At 39.8% G+C, this 17,746-nt stretch overlaps 1 protein-coding gene across 2 annotated transcripts in view; it reads right to left on the bottom strand.

The window, feature by feature from the left end:
* The window catches only part of L2HGDH (L-2-hydroxyglutarate dehydrogenase), a 53,436-nt gene extending 35,730 nt beyond the window's left edge, over positions 1 to 17,706 (bottom strand). The window contains exons 1-4 of one of the 2 annotated variants that reach the window (XM_070378104.1): positions 17,461 to 17,706; positions 12,100 to 12,215; positions 10,943 to 11,094; positions 128 to 259 (exon numbers count right to left, since the gene is read on the bottom strand). In XM_070378104.1, the coding sequence (XP_070234205.1) occupies positions 128 to 259; positions 10,943 to 11,094; positions 12,100 to 12,215; positions 17,461 to 17,600 (540 nt within the window). In that variant the 5' untranslated portion in view covers positions 17,601 to 17,706. The remainder of the gene's footprint in view (positions 1 to 127; positions 260 to 10,942; positions 11,095 to 12,099; positions 12,216 to 17,460) is intronic. The other variant, XM_005894278.2, reaches the window with a different exon arrangement.
* Between the last annotated feature and the right edge of the window lie 40 nt (positions 17,707 to 17,746).

Here is a 17,746-nt window from a genome sequence, read left to right as displayed (position 1 = left end):
GACAAGATTATCTGTTTCTATGATTCCTGCTTCCTATAGGCTCACCCCCAGCCTCCATGTCACAGGGACTGAGCCCCAGCTGAAAATATCCCTGTGAGCATGTGTGTGGGGTTAGCGAATCACTTACCCTACAATATGGCTCCTTCTTTTTTATGTCCTCCTGCTGGATCAGCCTCAGGCCCTGGACACCATTCTGCAGGCCTCTCTCATACAGGGCCTGAAGTCTGGGAATTTCTTCTTGTTCAACAGCCACTATAAGCTTAAAAAGAAAAAAACATAAAGAATATGAATAAAGTTAAACATATCATCAGTTATGAAAGATAAAGGTCAACAGAAAATCATAAATTTTTGTATGATTCAAACTGGGTTGAGTTTTAAAAACTGCTTTTTGCCTCATGTATCTACTTCTCCCTTTCTCCAAGACTTCACTCTTTCTCCACCAAAAATATTTGTTTTTAGACTGCATTAAAACAAAGGTGAGGCGTGGCCTCAATTTTCACATCTACCATCACAGTTGCTATGTGTGTCTTGGCCATACGTATCCCCATCACTGTTTCAATCCCAGAGGGGAATGAAGCACAGCTTGTTTTGTCTTTAAATTAAAAAAAACAAAAAACAGAATATCAGAGAGATAGGAAGTATTCAGTATAATGGGATATCACTAACAGAAAGCTATTTTCTGGAATAAAGTACATTTCAAATTATTTACTGATGCATTCTGTCATAGAGGAGAAAAACAGAAAATTCAACAACTTTACTCAAGATTCCTTTTCTATTAATATTTATTTCTGGGCAAAGTATCTGTTTGAGGTAGTTACTTTCTTACTTAACAGTTACCAGCAAAGGAAAACACAGATGATATTCACAAGTACATTAGAATTCAAAAATCACTATTTCATAGCAAGGAGTCAATCACAGTCCATGAAGTAATACTTCTAATCAAAGTGTAAAGGTTATTTAAATCAACAAATCCTTAACCTTAAAAACAGATGTGGAATCAGACGGCACTATCAAGAAAGTAAAAAGATAATGCACTGAACAAGAGAAAATACTTGTAAATCATATCACTGATAAGGATCTAATACGCGGACTATATCAAGAACCCTTTACAAACTCTGTACAGACTTCCATATACAAAGTAAGTAAGTTACAGGGATGTAACGTACAGCATGGTGACTATAGTTAGTAATTGTGTATTTATAGTTAGCAATTGTGTATAGTTAGTAATTGCATATTTGAAAGGTGCTCAGAAAGTAGATCTTAAAAGCCCTCATTACGGACTTCCCTGGTGATCCAGTGGTTAAGAATCCACCTGCCAATGAAGAGGACAAGGGTTCAATCTCTGCTCCAGAAAAATTCCACATGCCGCGGGGCAACTAAGCCCATACCCCACAACTACTGAAGCCCGTGCACTCGAGAACCCGTGCCGCGCAGCAGGAAAAACCCCCGCACAAAGCATGCGCGCCACCACTACAGCGTAGCCCGTTCTCTGCAACTGGAGAAAGCCTGCGCGTCGCAACAAAGAACCAGCTAAAAATAAAGAAATAAATGCAATGTTTTTTAAGGGATCATATAATATTTTTTTAAAAGTCCATCATCACAAGGAAAAAAATTCTTACATGTTAAATCATACTTCAATTTGAAGAAATAAAAGGACTTCAAACTTGATTTAAAACAAAGAAGGTGGAGATGGGCAAAGACTCAAAAATAAGCGACTAAACCAGGAAAACTGTGAAATTAGGTTATTAAGTCACACTGACATTGCCATGGCCTGGAAGCAGCAATCTGTAAATTAATCCCTGGATCTGAGCTGAGTCACTGTTAAAAGCAATGACATGATTTGATGTGAAGAGGGAATATGAAGTAGTATTCAAGCCTCCAGAAAGAAGCAGGTGTTACAGAGCTCAAAATCATCCTATGGGCAGGAATGGGGCCTGCTATATTTCTCAGAGGTGTTCAGTGGATGATGGTTGGCTCCTTTGGCTTAAAGGATTGGATGTTTAGTAGGTCTTGCATTCATGCAGTGAATCTCACTTGATCTTGATATATAATTCTTTTTATATGTTGCCACATTCAGTTTACTAGTATTTTGTAACAAACAAACCCTCATAATGCAACCATAAAAACTGTAAATATACTTCTACATTTTGCTTTTTTTTTGCTTTATAGTATGTCAAGACCATTTTCCCACATCATTAAAAAATTCTTCATAGCATTTTTAAGGGCAACAATGAATTTCTATTCTTAAAAATTACATGGAGAGGAGTTATAAGGAAATACTGTGAACAATTATAAGCCAACAAATTAGATAATTTATATGAAGTGGGAAAACTCATAGAAAGACACAAAGTTTTGAAACTGACTCAAGAAGAAAAAGAATATGTGAATAGACCTATAACAACTAAAGAAACAGAATTAATAACTTTTAACAGCTCAGACCTCATGAATGCTACCAAGTATTTAAAGAAGAATTAGTACCAATTCTTCAGAAAATCTCCCAAAACACAGAAACAGGAACACTACCTAATTCAACAAGATCAGTTAACAGTCAAACAAGACAAAGACATCAAAAGATAACAAAAACTGCATATCAACATCCCTTATGAATATTGATACAAAAATTCTGAACAAAATACTAGTAAACTGAATATGGCAACATATAAAAATAATTATATATCAAGATCAAGTGAGATTCATTGCATGAATGCAAGACCTACTAAACATCCAAAAGTCAATGAATGTAATAAATTCATATTAATAGAATAAAGGACAAAACCCACATGACTGCCTCAACAAAAGTGGGAAAGGCATTTGAGAAAATCCAACACATTTTCATGATTGTGCTGTGCTAAGTCGCTTCACTTGTGTCAGACTCTGTGCGACCCCATGGACTGCAGTCCACCAGGCCCCTCCATCCATGGGATTCTCCAGGCAAGAACACTGCAGTGGACTGCCATTCCCTTCTCCATTTCATGATTAAAAACACTCAACACAATACAGGTAGAAAGGAATTTCCTCGGTCTGGTAAAGGACATCTTAAAAAAAACCCATAGCTGTTGTTATACTTAATAGTGAAAGACTGAATGCTTTCTCTCTAAAATCAGGAACACAAGGATATCTCCTTTGACTACTTCTATTCAACACTACATTAGAGATTCTACGCAGGTAAAGCTAGGCTTTGCATGCATGTGAAGTCACTTCCGTCATGTCTGACTCTGTGACCCCATGGACTTTAGACTGCCAGGCTCCTCTGTCCATAGGATTCTCCAGGAAAAAATACTGCAGTGGATTTCCATGCCCTCCTTGAGGGGATCTTCCCGACCCAGAGATCAAACCCACATCTCCTGGGTCTCTTGCATTTGCAGGTAGGTTGTTTACCACTAGCACCACCTTTAGCAGTACATGAACCGTGAACTTCCAGATGTACAAGCTGGATTTAGAAAAGGCAAAGGAACCAGACACCAAACTGCCAGCATTCATTGGGTCACAGAGAAAGCAAAGGAATTCCAGAAAAACATCTGCTTCACTCACTACACTAAAGCCTTTGACTGTTGGGATCACAATAAACTGTGGAAAATTCTGAAAGAGATGGGAAAACCAGACCACCTTTCCTGCCTCCTAAGAAACCTGTATGCAGGTCAAGAAGAAACAGTTAGAACCAGACATGGAGCTACAGACTAGTTACAAGTTGGGAAAAGAGTAAGTCAAGGCTGTATACTGTCACTCTGTTTATTTAACTTCTATGCAGAGTACATTATGCAAAATGCCAGATTGGGTGAATCACAAGTTGGAATCAAGATTGCCAAGACTAAAAAAAAAGATTGCCAAGAGAAATATCTACAACCTCAGAACCTCAGATATACAGAAGATAAATGGCAGAAACTGAAGAGGAAAGAAAGAGCCTCTTGATGAAGGTCATAGAGGAGATTGGAAAAGAGGGCTTAAAACTCAACATTTAAAAAACTAAGATCAGGGCATCCAGTCCCATCACTTCATAGCAAATAGAAACAGAAACAGTGGAAACATTGACAGATTTTACTTTCTTGGGCTCCAAAATCACTGCAGATGGTGACTGAAGTCATGAAATTAAAAGACACTTGCTCCTTGGAAGGAAAACTATGACAAATGTAGACAACGTATTAAAAAGCAGAGACATTACTTTGCCGACAAAGGTCCATGTAGCCAAGGCTGTGGTTTTTCCAGTAGATATGTATGGATGTGGGAGGTGGGCCATAAAGAAGGCTGAGCACCAAAGAATTGATGCTTTTAAATTGTGGTGCTGGAGAAGACTCTTGAGAGTCCCCTGGACTACAAGGAGATCAAACTAGTCAGTCCTAAAGGAAATCAACCCTGAATATTCATTGGAAGGACTGATGCTGAAACTGCAATACTTTGGCCACCTGATACAAAGAGTCAACACATTGGAAAAGACCCTGATGCTGGGAAAGATGCAAGGTAGGAGGAGAAGTGGGCAACAGAGGATGAGATAGTTGGATAGCATCACTGACTCAGTGGGCATGAAACTGTGCAAACTCTGAGAGATAGTGAAGGACAGGAAAGACTGATGTACTGCTGTCTGTGGGGTCACAAAGAATCAGACATGACTTAGCAACTGAACAATTCAACACTCTATTGTTGTATTGTACCATAGTAGCATATTGCCCAATGTGCTACTGGAGACCAGTGGAGAAATAACTCCAGAAAGAATGAAGAGGGTACTGTGTAGGGCCACCCAAGATGGACTGGTCCTGATGCACACAAGGTTTTGTTTGTGCCCTCCAAGAGTCTGTTTCCCCAGTCTTGATCACCTGGACCACAAACTTGTCTAACTCAATGAAACTATGAGCCATGCCGTGTAGGCCCACCCAGACAGACAGATAATGGTGGAGAGTTCTGACAAAACACGGTCCACTGGAGAAAGGACTCGTAAACCAGTATTCTTGCCTTGAAAACCCCATGAACAGTATGAAAAGCCAAAAAGATAGGACACTGAAAGATGAACTCCCCAGGTCGGTAGGTACCCAATATGCTATTGGAGATCAGTGGAGAAGTAACTCCAGAAAGAATGAAGAGATGGAGCCAAAGCAAAAACAACACCCAGTTGTGGATGACTGGTGATGGAAGTAAAGTCCGATGTTGTAAAGAGCAATATTGCATAGGAACCTGGAATGTTAGGTCCATGAATCAAGGCAAATTGGAAGTGGTCAAACATGAGATGGCAAGAGTGAACATCAACATTTTAGGAATCAGTTAACTATAATGGACTGGAATGGGTGAATTTAACTCAGATGACCATTATATCTACTACTGAATCCCTCAGAAGAAATGGAGTAGCCATAATAGTAAACAAAAGAGTGTGAAAGGTAGTACTTGGATGCAATCTCAAGAACAAAAGAATGATCTCTGTTCATTTCCAAGGCAAACCATTCAATATCACAGCAATCCAAGTCTATGCCCTGACCAGTAATGCTGAAGAAGCTGAAGTTGAACGGTTTTATGCAGACCTACAAGACCTTCTAAAACTAACACCCAAAAAAGATGTCCTTTTCATTACAGGGGACTAGAATGCAAAAGTAGGAAGTCAAGAGATACCTGGAGTAACAGGCAAATTTGGCCTTGGAGTACAAAATGAAGCAGGGCAAAGGCTAACAGACTTTTGTCAAGAGAATGCACTGGTCATAGCAAACACCCTGAAGCAACAACACAAGAGAAGATTCTACACATGGACATCACCGGATGGTCAATACCAAAATCAGCTTGATTATATTCTTTGCATCCAAAGATGGAAAAGCTTTATACAGTCAGCAAAAACAAGACTGGGAGCTGACTGTGGCTCAGATCTTATTGATCTTATCAATACTCCTTATTGCCAAATTCAGACTTAAATTAAAAAAAAATAGGGAAAATCACTAGACCATTCAGGTATGACCTAAATCAAATCCCTTACAATTATACAGTGGAAGTGACAAATAGATTCAAGGAATTAGATCTGCTAGACAGAGTGCCTGAAGAAGTATGGACGGAGGTTCATGACACTGTATAGGAGGCAGTGATCAAGACAATCCCCAAGAAAAAGAAATGCAAAAAGACAAAATGATTGTCTGAGGAGGCCTTACTAATAGCTTAGAGAAGAAGAGAAGTTAAAGGCAAAGGAGAAAAGGAAAGATATACCCATTTGAATGCAGAGTTCCAAAGAACAGCAAGGAGAGATAAAAAAGCCTTCTTCAGCAATCAACGCAAAGAAATAGAGGAAAACAATAGAATGGGAAGGACTAGAGATCTCGTCAAGAAAATAAGAGATACCAAGGGAACATTTCATGCAAAGATGGGCACAATAAAGGACAGAAATGGTATGGACCTAACAGAAGCAAAAGATATTAAGAAGTGGCAAGAATACACAGAAGAACTATACAAAAAAGATCTTCATGACCTTGATAACCACGATGGTGTGATCACTCACCTAGAGCCAGACATCCTGGAATACGAAGTCAAGTGGGCCTTAGGAAGCATCACTACGAACAAAGCTAGTGGAGGTGATGGAATTCCAGTTGAGTTATTCCAAATTCTAAAAGACAATGCTGTGAAAGTGCTGCACTCAATATGCCAGCAAATGTGGATAATTTAGCAGTGGCCACAGGACTGGAAAAGGTCAATTTTCATTCCAATCTCAGAGAAAGGCAGTGCCAAAGAATGTTCAAACTACCACACAACTGCACTATCTCACACGATAGTAAAGTAATGCTCAAAATTCTCCAAGCCAGGCTTCAACAGTACTTGAACCGTGAACTTCCAGATGTTCAAGATGGAAAATGCAGAGGAACCAGAGATCAAATTGCAAACATCCGTTGGATCATTGAAAAAGCAAGAGACTTCCAGAAAAACATTTACTTCTGCTTTATTGACTACCCCAAAGCCTTTGACTGTGTGGATCACAACAAACTGTGAAAAATTCTTAAAGAGATAGGAATAGAAGACCACTGACCTGCCTCCTAAGAAATCTATACACAGATCAAGAAGCAACAGTTAGAACTGGACATGGAACAACAGACTGGTTCCAAATCAGGAAGAGTACGTCAAGGCTGTATATTGTCACTCTGCTTATTTAACTTATATGCAGAGTACATCATGTGAAATGCCAGACTGGATGAAGAACAAGCTGGAATCAAGATTGCTGGAAGAAATATCAATAACCTCGGATATACAGATGACACCACCCTTATGGCAGAAAGTGAAGAGGAACTAAAGAGCCTCTTGATGAAAGTGAAAGAGGAGAGTGAAAAAGTTGGCTTAAAAGTCAACATTCCAAAAACTAAGATCATGGCATCTGGTCCCATCACTTCATGGGAAATAGATGGAGAAACAGTGGAAACAGTGACAGACTTTATTTTAGGGGGCTCCAAAATCACTGCAGATGGTGACTACAGCCATGAAATTAAAAGATGCTTGCTCCTTGGAAGAAAAGCTATGACCAACCTAAACAGCATATTAAAAAGCAGAGACATTACTCTGTCAACAAAGGTCCATCCAGTCAAGGCTATAGTTTTTCCAGTAGTCATGTATGGATGTTAAAGTTGGACTATAAAGAAAGCTGAGAGCCAAAGAATTGATGCTTTTGAAATGTGATGTTGGAAAAATCCCTTGAGAGTCTCTTGGTCTGCAAGGAGATCCAACCAGTCCATCCTAAAGGAAATCAGTCTTAAATATTCATTGCAAGGACTGATGCTGAAGCTGAAACTCCAATACTTTGGCCACCTGATGTGAAGAACTGACTCACTGGGAAAGACCCTGATGCTGGGAAAGATTGAAGGCTGGAAGAGAATGAGACAACAGAGGATGAGATGGTTGGATGGCATCACCGACTCAATGGACATGAGTTTGAGTAAGCTTTGGGAGTTGGTGATGGACAGGGAAGCCTGGTGTGCTGCAGTCCATGGGGTCGCAAAGAGTTGGACACAACTGAGTGACTGAACTGAACTGAACTGAACCCAGGTAAATTAGGCAAGAAAAAAAGTACCCAGTTGAAAAAAGTAAAACTATCTTATTTGTAGATGGCATGATCCTGCATGTTGAAAGTCCTAAGGAATACACACACCACACACACACACACAAACTATTAGACTAAGAAATGAGTTCAACAAAGTTGAAGGATAAAGATCAATATGTAAAAATCAATCCTATTCTATACATTAGCAGTGAATAAATGCAACTGAAATTAAGAAAATAATTTTCCTCACAAAAGCATCAGAAAGAATAAAATATCAAGGAATAACATTAACAGAAGAAATGCAATAACTGTACAATGAAAAATAAAAAATATTTTTGAAAGAAATTAAAGAAAATTAACATAAATGGGAAGACATCCCAATTTCATGTCTTGCAATATTTAATATTGCTAAGATGGCAGCACTCCCCAAATTGACCTATAGATTGAGTATAATCTGTATCAAAAATATCAGCTGCCCTTTTGGAGATACTGACAAACAGTACTGGCATAAGGACACACACGCATCAGTGGAATAGAATTGAGAATCCTAAATACACCTTCTTACATTTATGCTCAACTGATTTTTGATGCAGGTGCCAAAACAATGTATTGTAGAAAGAACACTTTTTTCAACAAATGGCAACTGGATATCCACATGCCAAAGAATGAAGTTGGACCCCCTCCCTACATCATATACCACAATTAATTAAAAAATGAACCTACACTGGTAGAACACGTGTAGGGGGTGGGGTGGGAGCTTTACTTCTGGTGGCAGGGTCGGTGGCAGGGTCTGGGAAGGGGCGGTAGGCCAGCTGCAAAGGCGGTAAGAAGCACCTGAAGCAGACCAAGGAGCTGGATGAAGCTGATGGGGCATTCAAGCAGAAACAAAAAAAGCAGCAGAAGGGGAGTTCCCTGGTGGTCCAGTGGTTAAGAATCTGCCTGGCAAAGCAGGGGACAGGGTTCGATTCCTGGTGGGGGAACCAGGATCCTGCATGCCACAGGGCAACTAAGTCCATGTACGGCAGCTACAGAAGTGTCCACCCCACCACGAAAGCCAGAGCACTGCCACAAGACACAGCGTGGTCAAAAAGCAAGAGAGAAGCAAAAGAAGCTTGAGAAGCTAAAAGCAAAGGCTGCAGGGAAGGCCCTCCCGGAGAAAGTAGGAATTAAGAAATCTGTCAAAAAGTAAGCTGGGGGACTTCTCTGGTGGTCCAGTGGTTAAGAATCCCCCTTCCAGTGCACGGGATGTGGGTTTGATCCCTGGTCAGGGAAGGAGAACTAAGATCCCACATGCTACAGGGCAACTAAGCCTGTGAGCTGAGGAAGACCCAGTGCAGCCAAGGAAAAAAAACAAAACACCACTTTTCGGGACTTCCCTGGTGGTCTAGTGGCTAATACTCTGCTCTCCCAATGCAGGGGGCCTGGGTTTGATCCCTGGTGGGGGAACTAGATCTCACATGCTGCAACTAAGGCTTGGTGCAGTCAAAAAATAAAAATACATATTAAAAAAAAAAAAAAAAAAGAAGCTGTTCTTTGTGCTGGAGGCAATGGTAATCCTTAATTCCATTCCCGATTCCCTGCCATGTCTATTGCCACCTATAGTTAGAATGAAGTACTGTCTTGAAGCCTGTTACACATTTAAAAACAAACTTTTGTTAAGGTTTAAAAAAATGAAATCATACAGCGGCTCATATTCTCTTTAGTTCTTCTCATTTAGCCATTTCTACCGTAGCTGTGAGGTCAGAGTAAACCCAGCCTAGAATCCTGCCAAAGTCTGTTCTTCAGTCTTTGTTCTAGCTCCAATTCTGTACCACTCAGAATTAAATCAACTCATCTCGGGAGGAAAAGGGACTAAAGATCTAAACATCAGAATTAAGGCTTTGATATTAGAAGAAAATCAGGAGCAAATTTTCATGATCTAAGGTTTGGCATATTTCTTAGATATGACACTAAAGGTACAAGCAACAAAAGAAAAAAAAAGATAAACTACACTTCATCAAAATCAAGTGTCTCTGCTTCAAAGGATACCATCAAGAAAGTAAAAAGAAAATCTACAGAATGGGAGAAAATATTTAGCAATATTTTAAATATCATCATTACTATTATTTTATTTTTAAAATAAAAATATTTTAATATTTTAGTAGTATTTTAGTAAATAACATATAACTGATAAGGGGCTATATTCAGAATATATAAATAACACAACTCAACAATAAAAAGACAAATAACTCAATTTTAAAATGGGCACAAGATCTGAATAGGTATCTCTCCAAAGAAGATAAATGAATGGCCAGTAAGTACATGAAAGATGCTTAACATTATTAATTACTAAGCTTAATTATAAAAAAACCCACAGTGATATAGCACTTCACATCCTCCACGATGGCTAAAATAAAGCAGACAATAACTGGTGTGCATGAGGATATAAACACACTGGAATCCTCATTAATTGCTGACGGGGATATAAAATAGTACAGCACTTTGGAGAACAGTTTGGCACTTCTTCAAAATGTTAAACATATAGTTTCTGTATGACCCAGCAACTCTACTCCTAGGTATATACCTGACAGAAAGGAAAACCTAGGTCCACACAAAAACTTGTACATGAATGTCCATAGCAGCATTATTCACAGTAGCCCAAAAGTGGAAACAACCCAAATGTCTATCAACTGATAAATGGATTAACAAAATGTGGTATATCGATCCAATGGAATACAAAGAGGAATGAGGTACTGATTCATGCTGCAAGATGAATGAACTCTGAAAACACTATACTCAGTGAAAGAAGCCAATCACAAAAGACAACATTTTGCATGATCCCATTTATATGAAACATCTAGATTTTGCAAATTACATGGATACAAAGAAAGAAAAGCCAGGTATTTTTTAAATCAACATTTAAGATTACTAAGAAAACACTATTTATAAATATGTCAAGGGCCTAGTAAAATGCCATACCTTGCCACATTGCTTGTAGGAAATTCCCTTTTGGTTACAGTACTCGTAGATGAGGGCTGCACCTTGCACACATAATTTAGCTTTCAGAGATTCGGGTTTATAATAAATCCCACTATGTATGACACCACTATTGTGTCCGGTCTGATGAACAGCTATGGAACAAGAGAAATACCTTTAACAGAAAGTACACACAAGATTCATTCACAACCCAAGAAGTAGGGGAATACAGTTAGAGTTGAAGCTATTAGAGACCACTATTTAAAACTCTGCCTGGGTTTGTTCCTCCAGCTGGAGCACTGGTAGCTTCCCCAGCAGCCAACCACAGTATGTGTGTCAGGTCCCTCCAGCCCATCTCTGACTTCAGCTATGACTTTGGGGTACAAACCCACCCCTCACCACCAGCAACCCACTTCAAGGGCCCAATATGGCTCTCTGCCTTTTGCCCCAGGGTGTTCTCTAATTTTGGGGGAGAGGGACTTAACATCCCTAGGGACAATCCTCAAACAAAGGGACAGAAGTTGAAGGGCACATGAGCACAATCCTGGGAGATATTAGGCAGTTCCTCAGAGGTCTCGGTGGAATCAAGCTCACAGCTTCAACCTGGATAACACACCTTCCCAAGATTTTCCCTCCTTCCCTGTTTACTCTCCCCACCCACTGACTCCTGCTTCCTTGGATAACCTCACAAATTACCTTTTTTTTTTTTTTTTAAGTCACTCAGTCACGTCTGACTCTGCAACCCCATGGATTAACACAGTCCCTGGAATTCTCCAGGCCAGAATACTGGAGTGGGTATCCTTTCCCTTCTCCAGGGGATCTTCCCAACCCAGGGATTGAACCCAGGTCTCCCGCATTGCAGGCAGATTCTTTACCAGCTGAGTCACAAGGAAAGCCCGTATCCAATATCCAGTACCCATGTTCTAGTCCCAGGCTCTGCTTTTTGAAGAATCCAGACTGGGACACTAGCATTGACATTTAGATTGAAAGATGCAGAACTGACAACATGAGCAGGTGTTCAGGTTTATTGTTGTTCAGTTGCTCAGTCATGTCCTACTCTTGGCAGCCCCATGGACTGCAGTACATCAGGCTTCCCTGTCCTTCACCATCTCCCAGAGTTTGCTCAAAGGTGTTAGGGTTAAGCAACATAACATACATACCTAAATTTTTCTCCTTCTCCAGAACACCAATGGAAAGAGCTGGATGTCGCAGGATGAGTGCTCTGGCAGAGGCAAGCCCCACAATTCCGCCACCAATAATGACTATATCAAATGAGCTTTAAAAGAAAGCCATCTTTAAAGTAACACATGTTTACAATAGATTTTATCAAACTTCGCATTTTCATCACCAATAAACAATTAAACTATTAATTGTAATCATTAAAATCAAATGTTTACTGGGCTTTGTGATATTTGGCTTTAAAAGTTAATCAGCTACAGCCAGCAGGCAGAATGGCTAGTTGCCCAAGCTGCTCTAAGTCTCCATTACACTCTGCATAAGCTGGCTCCATCAGCAGTTACTCGGTTAAGTATCACACTCTCCCCTACTAACTGTCAAAAATTCAAGTGCAGTATTCTTTTGTGCTTTTTTGTTTGTTTCTGGGTTTTTGCAGGTGGGGGGACTGGCCACATTGCACAGCATGTGGGATCTTAGTTCCCCAACTAGGGACCTAACCCACATACCCTGCATTGGAAGCATGGAGTCTTAACCACTGCACCACCAGGAAGTCCCTCAAGGGCAGTATTTTTGAGGACAAGTTACCATTAAGTCTTTAACACCTTAGTATGCAAAAAGTCATAATTATTTTATTCTGCTTAGAAGTAAACAGTGAGAAAATCAAACCTTAAGGAAATAAGTCATCCAGGAATGGGCTCAGAACCAATTTTAGTCACGATAACTCTGATTACACAATTATTTAAAAAATTAGAAAGGGTATGTATAGTCTAACTCCACAGTGCGAAGCTTAAAAAATTACCATTAGCATTGATCTCACGGTCAACAAATCTAGGTTTTATAGGAACATGGCCACTTTCACTTTTTCAGCCCACTTTTTTTTTCACTCCCTCTTGCATTATATTATTTCAGTCTAAATTCTAAACATCATCTGTAAATATCCAATACGTTATTTATAAAAGAGTTCTTTAAAACACACACACAATGCTATTATTCTAACCAAAAAATTCAGTTTTTAAATATCTGCAAATACCCACAATTAAACTTTAAGAAGAAAACACAGGAGAAAATCTTTGGTATCTAGGGCTACTTGAAGAGTTCACATCAAAAGCATGACCCATAAAAGAAAAAACTGAAAAACTGGACTTCATCAAAATTAAAAGTTTTTGCTCTGCAAAAGACTCTGTTAAGGGGATAAGAAGATGAACAAATTGGGAGAAAACACTTGCAAACCATATATATGACAAAGGACTCAATTCTTGAAATAAACAAGTAATTTAGAGAATGGGCAAATGATATGAACAAACATTTCATCGAAGAAGATAGATATAAACATGGCAAATAAGTACATGAAAATATACCTTTAGTCATTAAGGAAATGCAAACTAAAACTACAATGACATATCACTACACCCCTATCAGAATGACTTTTTTTTTTAAAGTGATAACACCAAATGCTGATGAAGATGAGAAGAACTGGAACAACTCACACATTACTGGTAGGAATGTAAAATAGTACAGACACTCTGGAAATAGTATGGCCTTTTCTTAAAAAACTAAACATGTGCTTACTACATGTCTTAGCAACTGCACTCTTTGGCATATATCTGGGGAAAAACATTGTTCAAAAGAATACACGCACCCCAGTGTTCACTGCAGAGCTGTTTACAATAGCAAGTCATGAAGCAACGGAAATGCCCATCAACAAATGAATGGACAAAGATGCGGTGCATATATACAATGGAATATTACTCAGTTATTAAAAAGAAGAAATAATGCCATTTGCAGCAACATGGATGAACCTGAAGATGATCATACTAAGAGAAATAAGTCAGATAAAGACAAATATCATACATTGCTTAATTGGGCAATCTAAAAAAATGGTACAAATGAACTTATTACAAAACAGAAAGACAGACTTAGAGAATGAACTAATGGTACCAAGGGGGGTAAGATGGGTGGGGGGAGGGATAGATTGGGAGTTTGGGATTGGCAGGTACACACTGCAATATTTAAAATAGATAACCAGCAAGGACCTACAGGAAACTCTGCTCAATATTCTGTAATAAGATAACGGAAAAAGAATTAGAAAAAGAACAGATACATGTATGTATATAACTGCATCACTTTGCTGTATACCTGAAACTAACACAACATTGTTAATCAACTATGCTCCAATATAAGAAAAAAAATTTTTTTAATATGAATTCACTTGACATCAGATTTCTAAATTGTAACAATGAAATCCATAAGTCACTAGAGCTACTTCCTTGGTGGTCCAGTAGTTAAGACTGCACTGCCAACAGAAGGTGAGGCTTCCACCCCAGGTCTGGGAAATAAAGTCCCACATGCTGCACGTTGTAGGCAAAAGACAAAAAGCAAACAAAAGAAGCAAAAAAAAAAAACAGTAAACAAAACAAAAACAATAACAACAACAACAAAACAAGAAGTCAATGAAGTAGTAGTTTCAAGAAGAAAAAAAGGATTTCTAACCTAGAGTTAAACTGTATCATTTAAATATGAGGATTCAATAAAGATATTCTTAGATAAAAAAGGTTACAGGAACTTTAACATGCAAGAGACACTCCTAAAAATACTACTGTACCAAAATTTAATGAGTTATCAACTCAAGAAGTTAAATACAATAAGGAAAACAAATATATAAAGATACATAATATATAAAACAAACATATATATAACAAAATATAACAAAGAAAAATCCTTTATTTGAAAAGATTTATAAAGTAGACAAATCTCTGGCAATAGTAATGAGGAGAAAAGTGAAATGACTCAAATATATATAACAGAATAAGGAAAAACATGTAAAGACATGACAATGATCTTAAACATAATCAAAGAACATCATGAAGATCTATGTGCTAATAAATTTGATAACATAGATGAAATGGGGTGAGGGACTCAAGCAAAATTACTGAGACAAGAAGAAATAGAAGTTTTGAATCAATTGCTATAAATTAGTCATCAGAGGCTTTCCACCTAAACACACATACACACACGTGTGTAAATTTTACCAAAATTTTAAGGAATGGATAATCTCTATCATCGAAGATGTTCCAGAAAAATTTAAAAAGCTGAAGACTTCCTAACTCATTTTATGAAGTACCTATGACTCAGGTTCCAAAACTGGATGTTGGTGTTGTTTAGTCGCTAAGTCATGTCTGTCTCTTTTGTGACCCCATGGACTGGATCCTCTGTCCATGGGATTTCCCAGGCAAGGATGCTGGAGTGGGTTGCCATTTCCTTCTCCAAGGCATCTTTCCTATTCAGAGATTGAACTCGTGTCTCTTACTTGGCAGGCAGATTCTTTACCACTGAGCCACCTGGGAAGGCCCTAAAGTGATAAAGTGTTAGTTTCCAAATCACGTCCGGCTCTTAGTGACACCATGGACTGTAGCCTGCCAGGCTCCTCTGTCCATGGAATTTCCCAGGCAAGAATATTGGAGAGGGTTGCCATTTCCTTCTCCACGGGATCTTCCCAACCGAGGGACTGAAGCCAGGTCTCCTGCATTGCAGGCAGAGGCTTTACCATCTGAGCCACCAGGGAAATCCCCAAAACTGGATAAGAAATACAAAAAAGCATTAAAAAAAAAAAAAAAGCATATTCTATACAAGTAAAATCTAGCTGAAAGAATATAAAATAAGATACTATTTATCATAGCAACAAAGCAATAAGGGAATCTAAGAATTAACTAAAGAGAAAAAGAACTTCACAGAGAAAAATTTAAACTTTATTAAATAACAAAGGCATGCATGTGTGCATGCTCAGTCATGTCCAACTCTTTGCAACCCCACGGAGTATACTCCTCTGTCCATGGGATTATCCTGGCAAGAATACTGGACTGGGTTGCCATTTCCTCCTCCAGGGGATATTCTGGACCCAGGGATCATACCTGTGTCTCCTCCCACTCCTGCACTGACAAGTAGATTCTTTTACTGAGCCACCTGGGAAGCTCCTAAATAACAAATGAGTATGCATAAATGAAAAGATATGCCAAGTTCATGGATGGGAAAACTCAAAATTATAAAGAAGCAATTCTCCCCCAAATCTATCTACCTAATTAATTTCAATTTTCAAAATAATCTTTTAAGATACTAACTGTTATATAGAATAAAGTCTGTAAGTAGTGAAGCAATTTTAAAAAACGAGTGCATGTAAAACTGATGAAAATCTGAACAAGGTCTATGGATTGTGCTAATATCATTTTCCTGGTTTTGACACTGTTATTACAGTTAGGTAAGACATTGGAGCAAATTGGGTGAAGAAGGGTACATGAGAGCTATCTGGTCTGGGTTTTTGTGGGGGTTTTTTTGGGAGGGGGACTTCCTATGGATCTTTAATCATTTCAAAATAAAAAAGTATAAACAAAACCTTCACTAACCTTACTTTTCTTCCCTTAAGAAAAGGTTCCCAAAAGAACAGTCTACATACCCCACGATGAATCACAAATCCTATTCCACACTAATTCCCCTCCAATCCACTAATACACAGCAGCCAGAATCAACTTTTGAAACATCAACATTTAATCACGTCTTTAAAAGTCTCCCAGCGCCCTTAGAATAAAATTCCACGTGCAGTTAAAGCAAAACCTCTGCTGTGATGTAACCCTTCTCCGGTGTCTTTCCACACCATCCTCTGTTCCGCCAAGCTCCTCACACTCATGTTGCCCACATGCTAGTTCCCGAAAAAGAGCCAAGAGCTTTTCAGCTTTGAAACCTTCGCATAAACCGCTCCCCATACAGAGAGCAGGTAAAAAACGGTAATTTCATACGTGATCTCCACATTTCAAATCACAGGACGCTGAATTCTGCAGGGTTTGATTAGCAGCTGAGCTGCTTCTCATACGGCAACTCTATGCAGCCGTGTGTGTGCCAGGAACTGACTGACTTAAGACCGGTTTCAGATGTTCAAGTAACATCAGGAAGGCCAGCGAACAAACAGCACATTTGATTGCTTACAGTGTGTGAGGTCCTTGTAATCCTCAAAACGACCACTTGCGCGAGAGACTAGGTTCCAATTCACAACTGAGCCTTAAAGGAGCTTAAGTAACCCGCCCAGGGTTGAATGGGAAGCGGTGGAGTCGTATTCAAAGCCAGGACTGTTCTTGACCTCTACTCGACACTGCCTTTCTTATTCTTCTCTCGCCCACAAGCCTACGAGGGATCCAGGCAGGTAGCTCCTGGGATCTGAGGCTGGAGCCCGGGCTTCACAGGATCCCGACCTTCTCTCTCGCCGAGGACAGCGAAGAAGAGCAGAGGCAGAGGTCCAGCACTAGGCACCTCCAAGAGAGGCAGCGCAGACCGCGGGGGGCGGGCCAGCGGGTACTCACCTGGTGCTGGCTCTGCGGCCACCCTGGCACAACAGCCGGGATTTCCCCGACGCGGGTGTGTGCGCCGCGGAGAAGCCCCCGGGGAAAATCCCGCGGGCCCGTCCGCAGACACTGCCCAGGTAACGCAGTGCTGGTACCATCGCCTGCACCCCTTTCCCTGCCTCAAGCTCTAGAAGCCAGCCCTTGAGACCTGCAATGCCCGGGTCCCAGCGCCCTCTAGACCCGCCCCCCAAGCAGAGCCCAATGAAGGGAGCGCCTTCGCCCCACGTGGGCGCAGCCGCCAGTG

The sequence above is a fragment of the Bos mutus genome, chromosome 10 (genome assembly GCF_027580195.1).
Source record: "Bos mutus isolate GX-2022 chromosome 10, NWIPB_WYAK_1.1, whole genome shotgun sequence".
In the NCBI taxonomy this organism is placed as follows: domain Eukaryota; kingdom Metazoa; phylum Chordata; class Mammalia; order Artiodactyla; family Bovidae; genus Bos; species Bos mutus.
Note: the sequence above shows the minus strand (reverse complement) of the source record. Positions and strands in the feature narration are given on the sequence as shown.